This window comes from Mya arenaria, chromosome 14 (genome assembly GCF_026914265.1).
Source record: "Mya arenaria isolate MELC-2E11 chromosome 14, ASM2691426v1".
NCBI lineage: Eukaryota > Metazoa > Mollusca > Bivalvia > Myida > Myidae > Mya > Mya arenaria.
In genome coordinates this window covers 40,246,636-40,261,738 of record NC_069135.1, presented here as the reverse complement: position 1 = coordinate 40,261,738, position 15,103 = coordinate 40,246,636, and the positions used below count along the sequence as shown (strand labels likewise).

The window sequence follows — 15,103 nt, the reverse complement described above, 5'->3', positions numbered from 1 at the left end:
TCAGTTTATCATGTATATAAATAATTACACCACCGCTATCGCGTTTCGCACCTTTATGTTTATTTTGTCTGTTCAACTGGTAATAATGAAAGTTCTTTACCTGACAGTTATAACTATCATTTAGCCATGTTTCCGTCAATAAGAGAATATCATTTTCATTTAATAAAGCAATCATTTCTTCTGAGTCTAATTTGTTAAATCGTTACCAATTAAACCTTGTACATTGAATAAACAAAATTTGATCCCACAATTCTCCTCACTACTGGCCTATTCGGACACATCAGACTGAGGTGAGCTATTTTTAGCCGCCGTGTCTTGTTTCTCGATCCCCTGTGCTGTACGTTGCTGGGATCCCACTGGTTTCTTACTCCCCACTGTCGTATTTTTAACCTGTTGGGATACATGGCTTGAAAATATTATGCATGGGCTCAAAACGTGCACACTGTGCGCAGATCTGTCGTCTGCATAGCGTTAACTGAATGAAATAATTGTAAATGAATCATGAATGGGAATTTAAGAAAGCTTTCTTTAGGCTTTAACATGACTATGTTTTTTGTCTTAAATTTTTAAATACTTTTAATTATTCAGCACATTTATTTCCATGTCAGTTGTGCAAATTGATTTAATTTTTTTCAAAATGATTCGTTGCCTTCTCGTCTATTTTGAGGTTTTTATTTATATTTGTCAGGGTTTATGTAGAGGATAATTGTCTGTTTCATTGTAATATGAAACAAACAATTTTTTCGTTTTTTTTTCTGTTTAAAAGATGCCTATAAAGGCTATAAAATGACTTTTAATTGTTGTTTTTCAAGAAAACCGCACTAAATTGTGTGCGAACGGAACGTGACAATGACAAATATATGGTGCGCATTGAATCGAAAGAAGCGTGGTGGTAGTGGTGGTGGTGGTGGTGGTGGTGGTGGTGGTGGTGGTAGTAGTAGTAGTAGTAGTAGTAGTAGTAGTAGTAGTAGTAGTGGGAATAGCAACATCATCATCATCATCATCATCATCATCATTATCATCATCCTTATCACTATTAGTTGTAATAGTAGTAGTAGCAATAGCAATAGCTGCAGTAGTAACAGTTGTAGTACTAAGACTTATTGTGCTTGTATATGTTTTTCTAAAGTATTATATTAAATAGTTGGTTCTGTAGGGCGGAGCCACTATTTAATAGACACGGGTCAATATTACATAGGAGAAGCGGGATTTTTTTAGCAGAAAATGAGTCACTTTTTATACCGTCTGCTGATGCCTCAGGACATACAGCCCAAATTACGCCTGATGTAACCTTTCCAACGGCACGATCCAAAAGTCACGAAAAAGACATGGAGACCGACTTTCCGCAGCCATGTGATATTGTTGTACCATCACTCTTTAAACATAAGGAAACACGTGACGCCCCTAAACAAAATGGTACAAAACTCACAACTTTTAAGTCTAAAACCCAGCCGGGTAAGGATGGTTCACATACTCCTAGATCAACGACCAGACGTAAGCCGGGTCCACGTCGGACACAGTCAGTTTCAGCGCGCCGTGTAAACCTTCAACATACTCCGGGTACAAACATTAACTCTGCCCCTGGTGGTGAATCTGTGGCATTAGGAGGTGCTGACTCTGGCTAGGAATTGCAGGAGAAGGTTAACCTTAAAATAGCCGTCCTTAATGTACAGTGTTTAGTGTCTAAATATTGTAACAAACTGCATTGTCCTGAAATTATTTCCATATTTGATAAAAAAAATAACAGTTATGCTAACTGAGACATGGTCTAATGATTCTATTGATTTAAATGTACAAAACTTTCAGCATTTTTGTTTAAATAGGAAAAAAAAGTAAAAACTCTTAACGTGATTCCGGTGGAATAATTATTTATGTAAAAGATACATATGTCAATGATAAAAGTTTGTTTTTTCCAAAGTGAAGATGACATTTTATGGATACGGCTTGACAGCAATATTTTCTTTCTAGATAATGATTAAATTATCGGTTTATGTTATGTTGTACCTGAGAGTAGCGGAAGATTTAACTTACAGTTAGAAAATGTTTTTGATAGATTGTTAAACTCTGTAGCATTTACGGATTTACGGATGGTCAGTGTAATATATTATTGTCTGGTGATTTTAACAGCCGTACATCGGATAACTCCGATTGTATTGATTTTGAATTAAATAATGACCTGTTTATACTACATGACGATTATACGGTTGACATATCTCGTCCTAGATTCTCTCAAGATAAAGGTCACACCAATGGTAACGGTACTGCTTTTATAGATTTTTGTAAACAAACAGGTTTACGCATAGTGAATGGTCGTTGTGGCGAGGACGCGGGGATTGGTAAATTTACTTTCGTAGGGTCGAGAGGATGCAGTTTAGTGGATTATGTTTTAGTTTCGGAATCCGTGTTTGATTGCATTACTTCATTTACAGTTCATGATCTAAATTCCTTATCTGATCATTGTTTAATTGAGTATGCATTTGAAAATACCGTTAACATTGACGCTTTATCACGTGATCAGACCGTAGAAAATGATAAGTATGAAGAGATTAATTCTAGATATAAGTGGAAAGTTAATCTTACGAATAATTTTATAAATGCAATTAGCACCGATGTATTTGAACTGAATGAACTGACTCTTTTTACGAATAATTGTTCGACGGGTAGTGACGTAGATTCTAGTTTATCACAATTTTCCAAGCTTATGAACAATGTTACTGATGGTCGTTTTTAAAACTTCTATTTATCATAATGCTAACAACTCAAATAAAACAAAGCCCGGAAATAATCCCTGGTTTACTGAAGAATGTTGTCAAAAAAGAAGCATATTTTTAACATTTTTAAACAAATATCGCAATTGTCCTTCAAATGAAAATAGATTGCTTCTTGTTAAAGCTCGGTCGGAATACAAATGTACTATACAATCCTGTAAGAAAACATACCTCGTCGACAGAACAAACACTTACTAGCAATATAGACATAATAACGCTAAACTTTACTGGAAAATGTTGAAACAGTCAGCGCATGTAAAACCTCCAGACATACCATTGTCGTCTTTTGAAGTGTATTTTAAAGCAGTTAACAATCCTGGCGACCCATTTTTCCAGGCTGATGAGGATATCATGTATTTTAATGAGCGACGAACTTCAAGTTATGTTTTTGGAATTAGATGCTGAAATTAGTATAGCAGAGATAAATCAATGTATTAAACAATTAAAACTCAGTAAAAGTGCTGGTCCAGATAATTATATAAATGAATATTTTATACATGGAAACACCGTGTTACACCCTTTTTAACACTCACTATATAATGTTATTTTCAAAACTGGACATTTTCCAGAAACATGGTCTGACGGTTATATAGTGCCACTACATAAGAAAGGATCTATTCCTAACCCGGAAAACTACAGGGGTATTAATTTATAGAGTGTTTTGGGGAAACTTTTTACCCGCATTCTTAATAACAGATTGACATCATGGGCTGAAAATTACAATGTTTACATCGAGGCTCAGGTTGGTTTTCGCAGTGAAATGGGCACTACTGATAATATATATAATTTTTATGATCAATCAGGGTAAAAAAGATGTATTGTAGTTTCATAGATTTTAGCAAAGCTTTAAATTATGTTGAACGCAATAGTCTTTGGTCTAAACTGATAAAACTTGGTATTCGCGGTAAAATGATGACAATTCTGAAAAGTATGTACTCAAGTGTTAAATCTCGTGTTAGGTTGTATTAAATATTTATACAATATTCCTAACGTGAGCGTGAAACACAGACTCGACCTTTTTGACAAGCTGATTGTACCTATTTTGAATTACTCTAGCGAGGTTTGGGGTTTTCATAAGGCAAATACTATCGAACGTATCCATACACTGTATTGCAAACGCATTCTTCAGGTAAAACGCTGTTCACAGAATGATTTTGTTTACGGTGTACTCGGTCGATTTGATTTAGCATACAATAGATGTATTAGAATTGTAAAGTACTGGCTAAAGATTCTAACTAGTGACGACCTAAAGTATTGTAAAATTGTCTACGAAGTTTTAAAAACTGATGCGTATTTGCTTCCAAATAAGGTGTCGTGGGTAACATTACTTCAACATTTATTGTCATCATTAGGATTTTATAAAGTTTGGGTAGCTCAGGGTGTTGGTGATGCAAATGTTTTTGTAAGAATTTTTAAACAACGTGTGTGTGATACAAATGTACAAAACTGGAACGCGAGAATTGAAATTTCACCACGCAGCACTTTCAACTCAACTCAACTTTATTCAGTACATAAAGGCCTCCGGCCCAAAATACATACTATAATATAAACATCATTAATTACAATACAGTGGTGTCATTGCTTAATACAATTTTTTTACAAATTTCAATCTGCCATTTTTAATAAGTAAAAAATAAATATTGCCACTTGTCGAATAACAAAACTATTATCTGACTTTAGGAGTCTGTAAAAGGCATGTAGGTCAGATCGACCCGTGTACCAGCTAAATAAAAACTGATTTCTTACAGTAGAGAACCTTGGGTATATGAAAAACGCATGAAATTCATCTTCTAATAAAAGCCTGTTCTCGTTGATAAAGCATGACGCACATATTCTGTCATTTATGTCTATGTTAAGATGTCGGCCAACTTCGATATTTAACCGGTGACTTGAACACCTAAATCGCGTGAGCGCACGGACAAATTTATGTGACAAGTTTATGGAAAGATATTTTTCCGTATTTAGTAAGGATTTAACCTGTTTATAGAGATCGCATCTTGAAGATGAATTAACTGTATCGTGCCATCCCTGACTCATACAGTCGATTAAGCGAAGTTTAAATTGCGCGTTAAAGGATTAATGTCGCCTACGTCTTGCCATAGCCAGACGTAGCCAAATCCATACTGAAATAATGACATATAATAATAATAACTTTTGTTACCCAATTTATTCTTCCAATATCGTCTTGACGTTTTAACATAACGTAACAATGTTTGGGTAGCGATGGTTTTGCATATGCAGAATTTTACACCAGTATTTTATACATTTTGAATAATATATCACGCAAAGTGGAGCACGACCACATTCACCTAGTGCCATACAACTATTAGTACTTATATTTAGACCGAGGAAATTTTTACAGAACGAACTTTGAGCTCGTTCGATTTCAGGGGCGTTACTACAACCCCAGATCTCCGCTCCATATGTCAGAATGGGGACCACCATAGAGTCAAACAGTTTAAAAAGTTCCTTGTTATTAAAACGACCAAACGGTCTTTCATAAGATTTGATAGCGAAAACTGCTTTCCTGGCCTGCAATGTTAACTGGTATTTTGCATCTGACCAAGAAAGTTGGGGGGTAAAAAGTAGACCCTTATATTTATACATGGAGGTTGCCTTGACATGTTGACCTTTGTATAGCCAAGTTTCATAATTTCTCAACGGACCGCCGTTTCGAAATACAATTATTTCTGTTTTCTTTAAGTTAACAGTCATTTCAGCGTTATCACAATATTCCGATATACGGTTAAGTTGCAATTGTAAGTTATTCGCGGTTTCTGCGCAATTTGCTACGTCGTCAGCGAATAGCAGACTTATAATGTCGTGGATATCATTTGTTATGAAAATTCCTCTATTAAAATTTTCCCTTAAATAAGAACAGAGGTCGTTTATATATAGACTAAAAATTATCGGCGAACTCAAATCTCCTTGTCTGGTACCGATGTTGCAAGTAAAGGCTTCTGATAAATTTCTCTTTTTTACTCTAACGCGCGCGGTCAAATTTGCATACATTGATACAAGAACATTTAATACTTTTCCACGAATGCCTTTACTTACCAAACTAGTAAACAGTTGTTGATGAACTAACGAATCAAATGCCTTTTTAAAGTCGACAAACAATACGTAAAACCTCCCCCACTCAGACTTTGATGTATATTTCGTTATCATTGATTGCAAACAGAAAATATTATCTATAGTAGAATAACCCGCGCGAGAGGTCATAATCCTGGCTACCGGCTACGGATGCGAACGAGAGTGTGCTCTGTCGAGTAGCCCGCTGTGACCCTGAGGCAGGCCCTGGTGTAGGTCCCGGATAGAGTTCCACGTCTCCACCCACCACAATTAGTATTGACCACGCCAAAACAAGTCTTAATAATCCACTACATGCACTTCTAGTCACAATAATACCCTTCATTTTACACCTCACTTTATGCGGCATCACAAAACATCCAATGCGAGCTCTATACACTGCAATAATTACACCCATTGTTAACTTTTACTGGTTTTTAAACACACGTCCGCCATTATCAAGGGACACCATGATAATCTTTAAATCCATTGTTTCCTTTGGCTTTCAGTATTATTTAAAATGTAACGTATGTAATAGTTTAACCATAGCAATTGTCTAGGTTACTTCTTTCATCTCATAATCTGTCTATTGAAAAGGTCGATGGCATCGTCTCAACTGTATTCCACGTCAAGAAAGAAAGTGCATTGCATGCAATAAATTGGAAGACGAATATCACTTTGTGATAGAATGTAATTTATATACTGAACTCCGTAAAAGATACATTGCAAAATATTATTGGTCCAATCCAAGTATGTATAAACTTAAACAACTCTTCGAAAGTACTAATATTACTCAACTCAGAAAGTTATGCACATACATAGATAAGGCTTTTAAATTTAGAAAAAGATTACAAAGATAAACTACCTTCTTTTTTCATTTTTGTTTTTTGTTGTTGTTGTTTTTTTTGTTTTAATATGTTGCCTTACATTTCACTATATGTATTGGTAAATTTGTCCTTTGATTTGTATGTATTGAAGATCGACATTTTTGTTTTTGAAATGTGCAAATGTACAATGTGTAAAGAGTTCACTTTTCTAAGATTTCTATGTTGCACTTTGTTGACACTGTATGTAGTAATATAGGAATATGAACACCTTCTCCGTATATGATATCGTTCTGTACCTTTAAGTATTACGTTGTCTCTTATCATGTCCTTCGTTACCTTTAAAATCTATCGTAAAATTTAAATAAGCCTTACGTGCTCCATTTGCTATGTCATTTGTAAATGTTAAATCGTGTATTTTGTTTTTCTCACGGGTCATATGGCTTATTGAACATGTATTCAAAATAAACCATCTCTCTCTATAAAGAATAATGACCGGATGTCGTGATATTATGGATTATGGGGTTCAACATAACGAAACCGCTAAATTTCGGTGAAGGGGCTTGATATGAAACATGTTGGTACTGTATTACACTTTTATAATAAATGACTGTTTGTGTTGTCATTTCTAAATACTTCGATTGTACATGCAGATGCATCATCACATTTGGTTCAACAACAATTTACAGGATCGCTGCTCGACTGATCACTTAAGAACACTTAAGCACCAAAAACAATTGCGTTTTGGAGTAATCAAAAAAGAAACCCTATACAAGGAAATAACAACATGGCTAGAGAAAGCTGAAAATGATAACATAACATTCTCATGTATTGCCTTCAGCAGATTTAACAATACAGCACTGAAGCGACGACATTTGTACAGACATTTCAATATTCGCAAAAGATAATAAGGGCAGTTTGTTCTACCCTGTTTTACATCTGCGTTCTATCGGTTTATTCATATAAGAGTGTATGAATATCATTGCACCGCGCAGGTATACAAATAAACATTATGTACAAACAGATGAAACACGAGTCATATTTTTATGTGGACGAGCGTTATATTAGTCATTGACATAATAATAGTTTGATTAAACTCCCAGTACACCCAGTTTGCAAACGTGCGTATTCATTTCATATAATTTATGAGCTTTTTTAAGATTACGCGCACTTCAGTTTTGTTATTTATTCCGATAGCGAGTTTTCCAAACCCGGATGTAAATTGTAATCGTGGAATAACGAGACTCAAGATATATTCATTCCGCAGGTGAATGCCGAAATGGTAAGTAGGGAGTTTGCATTATTCATTAAATTAAATCAATTCATTAAAATGCGTTGTGATATATTATCGAATATAGACCTCTTCATCATATTTGTAACACTGAACAAGAAAAAAGAGATTTTAATAACTATTTCAATAACAAGGAAGTAAATATATTTTCAGAAAATAAGACTGTATTTGGGCGAATTTAGTGCCGAGTCGAGACATGTCTTGCATTTCAAAGGCGCCATTACAAAACAAACATTAAGTGACATAAATTTTAGTGAATTTCTAGAACAACTATTCTACATTATTCATATTTTGTTTTTAAAAAAAAAGCATAAATGATATTTTGAAGTCGACAACAATTAAATTCCAGTCCTATGTATGTTTTTCTTCCGTCGTTTTCTGTTCCGATTTATACGGTGGTCTTCCGTTCTTGTCTCTACATTTTTAAATTTAAAGCATTGGATAATTTCAAATCATTTAATTTTGTTTTTCAATAGTCAAAACACCTCTTGGTAGCAGCGATCGATTTCGGGACAACGTACTCTAGCTGGGCGTTCTCGTTCAGGTATGAGTATGACAGCGACCCGACGTCAGTATTCGCCAAGCAATGGCAAGGACACGAGTCGCAAAAAGGTACCAATTAATTTTGAGTGTTATGTTATTGTTTGACATGAGTTCATTATTTCACATGGTTTGAATGTCGATGTAGGTCAAGAATTTCAAATTAGGGAATATATATATTAAACGGGTAAAGCAAATCGATCTTTACGTCGCATGAAGTGACATATATATACATATATATATATACATATATATATATATTCCCTAATTTGAAATTCTTGACCTACATATAATTAAGGTTAGAGATTAAAATCATAACCTGGAAACATAGAGTCATAGAGTCAAATAAGGTCTGAAACTTAAAACTGTTTATCAAAGGTTTTTATATCATGTATACAATCTTTATTTTTGCAATATTATTAAACGTTTAATTGTTTCGGCGTATGTATTCCTTTGTTCAAAGATATTTTAAAGATCAGGGGTTCAATTTTCCGTACATTTTGCCATATTTGCCATGAAAACAATTTTTCAGGCCCTACTTGTGTTCTGATCAAGCCCGATGGGAAAACTTTGCATTCGTTCGGTTTTGATGCTGAAACCAAATACGCAGATCTTATTGAATAAGAAGAACATAATGACTGGTATTTTTTCAGGAGGTTCAAAATGAAATTATGGAAACAGGTACAACTTGACAAGAATTGTATAGTTATACATCATTGCAATCTATACAAATGCTTTGGGATATCGTTACTGTTTCATGCGACGTAAAGATCGATTTGCTTTACCCGTTTAAAAAAGTTTCAACAAAAGGTACAGACTCTGTAGCCAAAAAATTACTGTTTGTTCAACGGAAAAATATCAACCAAACAAACGAACAAGAAAAACAGAGAGTAAAAATTAGATCCAAAAACAGTATTATATGTTTGTTTTTTTACGCAAATTATTTATAACGTGTACAATATTGAATGTTTATGACTCTATTAAGTCTGCACTCAGTACCAGAATTGTCGATTGTTGGTAAAGATATTCACGAACTAACAAGAAAAATCAATGTGAATCCACACGTTCATTTCATTTCAGAAACTCATTCGAAATTCGAAACTGGAAGATGAAAATGGTCGGAAATTATTGGCAAGAACCGTTTTTGCGTTGGCCATAAAGTAAGTTATTGTCCAGCTACAGCCGAGTTACAAATTAAAGAGTATATTTTAGAAGCGCAACAAGAGGGCGCAGTGCCTCACCTTAATTTGTTGAGTGAACTTTTCAAGTTAATATTGAATAAATAAATGGATAAAATACACTTAAAAGCATCAGCTTAGGCTTTAATTAAGCCACTTTGTTCTTCCCACGCCATGTTTCGGGCCTAATTCTTTGATTCCCAGGAAGAGGGGCGCACGCTGTTAGTTGTTACTCCTTAGTGTGGCCACTCTAACCAGCCCAATGTATTTGACAATATTTGACAAACCGGTTATCATTTTTATATTTAATCGGAGTTGGAGGCTACATTGTATTTCAAGTGTGTCCAGTGCCATAACTTACAGAAGTGTTCAACAAATTGAAACATTGTCATTCTATAATTACACTTTTTGTTTTTATAGGTATCTGAAGGATGATTTATTGTCTGTGTCTAAGGACCGAATAGCGGACGCAGTGTTACAAAAAGAAATACACTGGGTTTTGACTGTCCCGGCCATATGGGACAATGCAGCTAAACAGTTCATGCGGGAAGCTGCCGAAGAGGTAAGAGGGAATATCCAAATGTAGAGGGTCAGCTTATTTACCTTCACCTTCGACTGAAAAACATTCAAGAGCAGCAAAAAATACTGTATAATTTCTGAACCCTTCATATTTACTTCTATGTAACGTTTTGAAAAACTATTTGATATCATTTCCTCATTATTCTTAAGTTTCGGGGAAATTTTTGGGAATCAATGATCAGCATAAACCATGGTTATAAAAAAGACAAATCAAAGCTGATGAAATAATTTAATGTGGAAATTTACATTAAATAATGTCTGATATGTATTTGTGGCAACACTATTTGTATTGGTCTCCCCCTAAAATAGTGATTATGGAATAGCAGTGCTTCATAAACTTATTATCATAATAAAATCTTTTAAGTTTGAATGCAATGAATTAGTAGAAAATTATTTTCCCTTTGTATTGATAAATATCTCCGAGAGGTGACGCAAGTAAAATAGACGCCGGTTTCGTGCAAAATTCAATGGTTTAAGCTTATTCAGCTTTGGGCAGCCGACGAACACAAACGTAAATTTTAAGTTTTGTTGTTGAATTTTGAAATGGTTTTTGTGAAGTTTGTTGAATATGACAAAATGGAGGTATATATAGAGAAGTATATCATATGATGCATTTCCAGTTTTCATATTAAGGTAACATAATAGACGTGCATTGTTTAAATGAAAAATAAATGATCAATCTTTTTTGTTACATGTACATATCAGTCGGTTGCCCTAGTGCTCAATTCAAACTACAATTTAGGAATTGAATTCGGTTGTTTGTCATAATTTCGGAGATAAGTTAATGGAAAAGGAACTTTATTGGTACATAGGCGGGTATAGAATCGGGTATGCTGTCTATTGCACTTGAGCCGGAAGCTGCTTCACTTTTCTGTCGCCATCTTCCGGTTGAGAGGAGTGGGAATGAACTCTCTTTGGGATCGTTGCGAGCAGGAAAACAGTATCTTGTGCTTGATGCTGGAGGTTTGTTGCAACGTCTTAAAGATACGACATTACGGTGTGGATGACAATTCACATACATTTTTTTTAAATATATTTATTGAAATGTAGATTTACCTGTTCCTCGTTTTTACATTATTGGACCTAAACTAAACAAAGGGTCAACTACTGATATAATCTAAAGAAACCAAGTGCATACCTCTTCACATCAGTTTATTTCGCTGATCATTTCACGTATAATGTTATCTACGCTAACCTTTCTACTGTAAATCGCCGTTCTTATTATTACCCTTCGCATGTAAAGTGTCGTGTACGCTAACCATTCTCACGCGAACTGTCTCTTGACGTAAATCATTTATGCACACATATAACATTTATTTAATATTGTATTATTACAATACATAGGTGGAACTGTCGACATAACTGTTCATGAAATTACGCCATCCGGTGACGTCAAAGAGCTGTACAAGGCGAGTGGTGGCGCTTGGGGTGGGACAAAAGTTGATGATTCCTTTGAAGAATTCCTAGCTTGTTTGACAGGTATTTTTAAGAAATTAAAAAGAAATATTAGTGCGTGTTTAATTTTTTAGTTTAAATCATTTAAAGCTTTGTATGGAAGAAGACTTTACGCCATTCTCCAATGCTGTCAATAACGTTCTTACATAATGCCTAAAAAAGCCTACCTACCCTTCCTGTTAAAGAGCAAGTGACCCTTTTTGGCCTTTTGCAAAAGCTGGTTGAACATATGTTCAAGGGATGTCAGGAAGTACTTACTTGTTTGCTAAGATAAACAAATATATGAACCAATAAATGTACACTTATATTTAAACAGTTAACAATTGTATTATTGAATAATTACGAATATTAAACAAAATAAAATATGCTTTAATTTCAATGTAAAATCTTCAAGATATGCTTGCTAAAATTGAAATTTTAGATAAAACTGTCGTCAACAAATTCAAAGAAGACCACTTGGATGATTACCTAGATCTTCTTCGACGATTCGAGGTTAAAAAGAGAATCATTGACCCAGACAAGGATTCGAAAGTCGTCATGAGCATGCCGCTTGCATTTTTCACAACTGTCAAAGAACTTCTTAACAAAGATTTCAAGGAAATTGTGGACCATTCATCCTATTCGGAGCAGGTAAAGTGAATTACTTATTTTTCTATTATTACTCGTAGAATATGTAGCACGCAAAGATATTTAAAAATATAAAAATAATACGTTATATTTCATAATTTCAGGCCTATCGGTTTGTGTATGTCGGAAACGCATAATTCATACAGCAATGTACGTTTAGGAAAACATGTCTTACAGGCGTGAATTTGCAATTTAAACAAAACTCCTGATTTGTGTTACCTCTATTCTTAAAGGTGTCCCTATTGGGAGATAAGCTGAAAATGGACCCAGCAGTTGCCCGAAACTTCTTCAAAGAATCCATCGATAGCACGGTAGAACATGTGAAAGTTGTTTTGCAAAAACGAGAAAACAGAGGCGTCGAAGCAATCTTGATGGTTGGAGGGTTTTCTGAGTCGAAAATGCTCAACAAGGCAGTGAAACAAGCATTCCCTGGATTAAAGATGATCGTCCCTAATGATGCTGGTCTGGCAGTTCTTAAGGGAGCTGTGATGTTTGGTCATGAACCATTGGGAATTACCGAGCGAATAAGCAAATATACGTATGGCATTCATTCTGATGATTTATTTGACTCTAGCAAGCACCCCGAATCAGCAAAGTTCACTGACACTGAAGGTGTTGAAAGATGTAAGAACTTCTTTAATAAGCATGTTATTACGGGACAGTCGCTGAAAGTCGGAGAGGCCCAGGCCGTTGTAAAATACTTTACACAAGCAACCCACACGTCAACTTTGCCAATTGTGGTATACGCAACAAAAAGTAAAACTCCAGTACTAATTACTGATCTAGGATGCAGACAGGTTGGCGAATGCAAAATTCCCATGACTGGTACCGGAGCTGACCGCGAGGTTTTAGTAAGAATGATATTTGGTGGCACGGAAATCGACGTCGAATGTACCGAGAAAGCCACTGGCAATGTTACGCATATTCCGATTGACTTTTTGTCGTAGAAATTTATGGCGAAGAGCTTCTAATTCTTAAGTCAGTGTGCAAATTACAATATACATGCACTATAGTATTATGTTTGCAAGAACTGTTGCTTTCAAATAATTATGTATACTGCATCAGACAAGCAAATCATAATGATTGGATTAAATACTATTGTATCCTTGTTTAATTGGGCTTCAAAACAATACCATGCCTAAGCAAACTATTGAGTGGATTCCAAGCAAACAATGCAACTTTATTCCAAGGATTTGCACTATTTAGCCAGCTGCGTGTTGAAATAGTTTATTCACAATGTTAAATCAGACTTCTTTGTGCTGAAAGTCGATTTTATTATATACCCACTGTAGACAAACTAATTGTAAATATTTGATTGTATTAGCTGATTAGCCTGACACAATTGTAAGTTTATAAACTATGCTAATGTCAGTTAATTTCATTGCGAAAGATACATGTGTCGTAAACGATGTCACACATCAGTAAAAAAGATTCAATGCGTTGTACCCAACGATGTCAATTTTATGTTAGTTGTAGACAATTTTCTTTTTTTTTTCTTGCAATTAAATTATCTGATGTCTAGTAATATTGAGGTTTCACTTTTTTGTTCTTTAGCATGTATATCTGCCAGTTAAGCACTTTTTAGAAGCTACTGTGTTATTGTTTTTTTTCATAATGCCTGTAAGTGGCAAAATCATATATCAAAATGCTTGTATTTGTGTGTGCTTTTTATCACATTTAGCGATTTTGATTTGTTTGTAATCTTAATATGGCTTGGTTTGTTGACTGCTTTTGGGGCCCATACTAAATTCAAAATATTAAGCATATATATATCGTAATAATAACCTATCGGAAGTGGGTATAATTGTTCTATTCCTCAAATCAATATGAACTCACTCCTGAAATTTAAAAATGTTTCATTCTCTAATACAGTTCCTTGTTATGCTTGGTAAATAATCTTAAATTAAAGTGACACTATTATTCAAAATCAATACATAAGCATGTAAAACAAACATGAAGAAAACGATATCTGTTATGAACCAAGCATTTCTCCATAAAAATTCTTAAATATAAATACTACGATTTAGACTTTTAAGTAATATATGATATATGCCTCCCAAATCCGTTATTCCAGATATGCAACATTTACATTTTGATTTAGATATTTATCATTTGTATTTTTGAAACATTTTCTTCTCTGTTATGTTTTTATGTGTCTTTTTTTTTCTTGTAATATGCCGTGTTTCATTGCGACTTTATTTTCTGATGCATATGATGTTTTGTGAAGAAACTGTTATTAACATGTTAACAATAAACAATTCTGTCCGTCTGAATGTCTGTTTGCAAGAAGGGTCAGTGTGAAATGGTTCAGTGGTGGTATCAGGGTACAGGGGTGGTACAATGGTTGCACAAGGTTACAGGGTGGTACAAGGATACAGGGGTGGTATCAGGGTACATGGGTGGTTAAAGGTTAGAGGGATGGTACCAGGGTACAGGGGTAGTACAAGGGTACAGGGGTGGTACAAATATACAGGGGTGGTACAATGGTGGTGTTAGGGTACATGGGTGGTACCAGGGTACAGGGGTAGTACAAGGGTACAGGGGTGGTACAAGGATACAGGGATGGAACAATGGTGGTGTCAGGGTACCAGGGTTGTACAAGGGTACAGGGATGGTACAAGGGTACAGGGCGGCACAAGTGTACAGGGGTGGTACAAGGATACAGAGGTGGTATCAGGGTACAGGGGTGGTACAAGGATACAGAGTTGGTATCAGGGTACAGGGGTGGTACAAGGGTACAGGGTTGGTACCAGGGTACAGGGGTCGAACAAG

The 15,103-nt window shown here is 35.0% G+C and overlaps 1 protein-coding gene across 2 annotated transcripts; it reads left to right on the top strand.

The window, feature by feature from the left end:
- Positions 1 to 7,890: 7,890 nt before the first annotated feature.
- On the top strand, positions 7,891 to 14,648 carry LOC128217020 (heat shock 70 kDa protein 12A-like). Of its 2 annotated transcripts, XM_052923827.1 has the most exons (9): positions 7,891 to 7,943; positions 8,429 to 8,564; positions 9,146 to 9,173; positions 9,573 to 9,652; positions 10,091 to 10,232; positions 11,062 to 11,212; positions 11,594 to 11,728; positions 12,126 to 12,334; positions 12,565 to 14,648. In XM_052923827.1, exons 2-9 carry the CDS (start codon positions 8,539 to 8,541, stop codon positions 13,276 to 13,278), a joined length of 1,485 nt encoding a protein of 494 aa, XP_052779787.1. In that variant the 5' UTR covers positions 7,891 to 7,943; positions 8,429 to 8,538; the 3' UTR covers positions 13,279 to 14,648. The 2 variants fall into 2 exon arrangements, with proteins under 2 accessions (XP_052779787.1, XP_052779788.1); XM_052923828.1 differs by lacking the exon at positions 7,891 to 7,943 and having other exon boundaries at positions 8,428 to 8,564; positions 9,025 to 9,173.
- Positions 14,649 to 15,103: the final 455 nt, after the last annotated feature.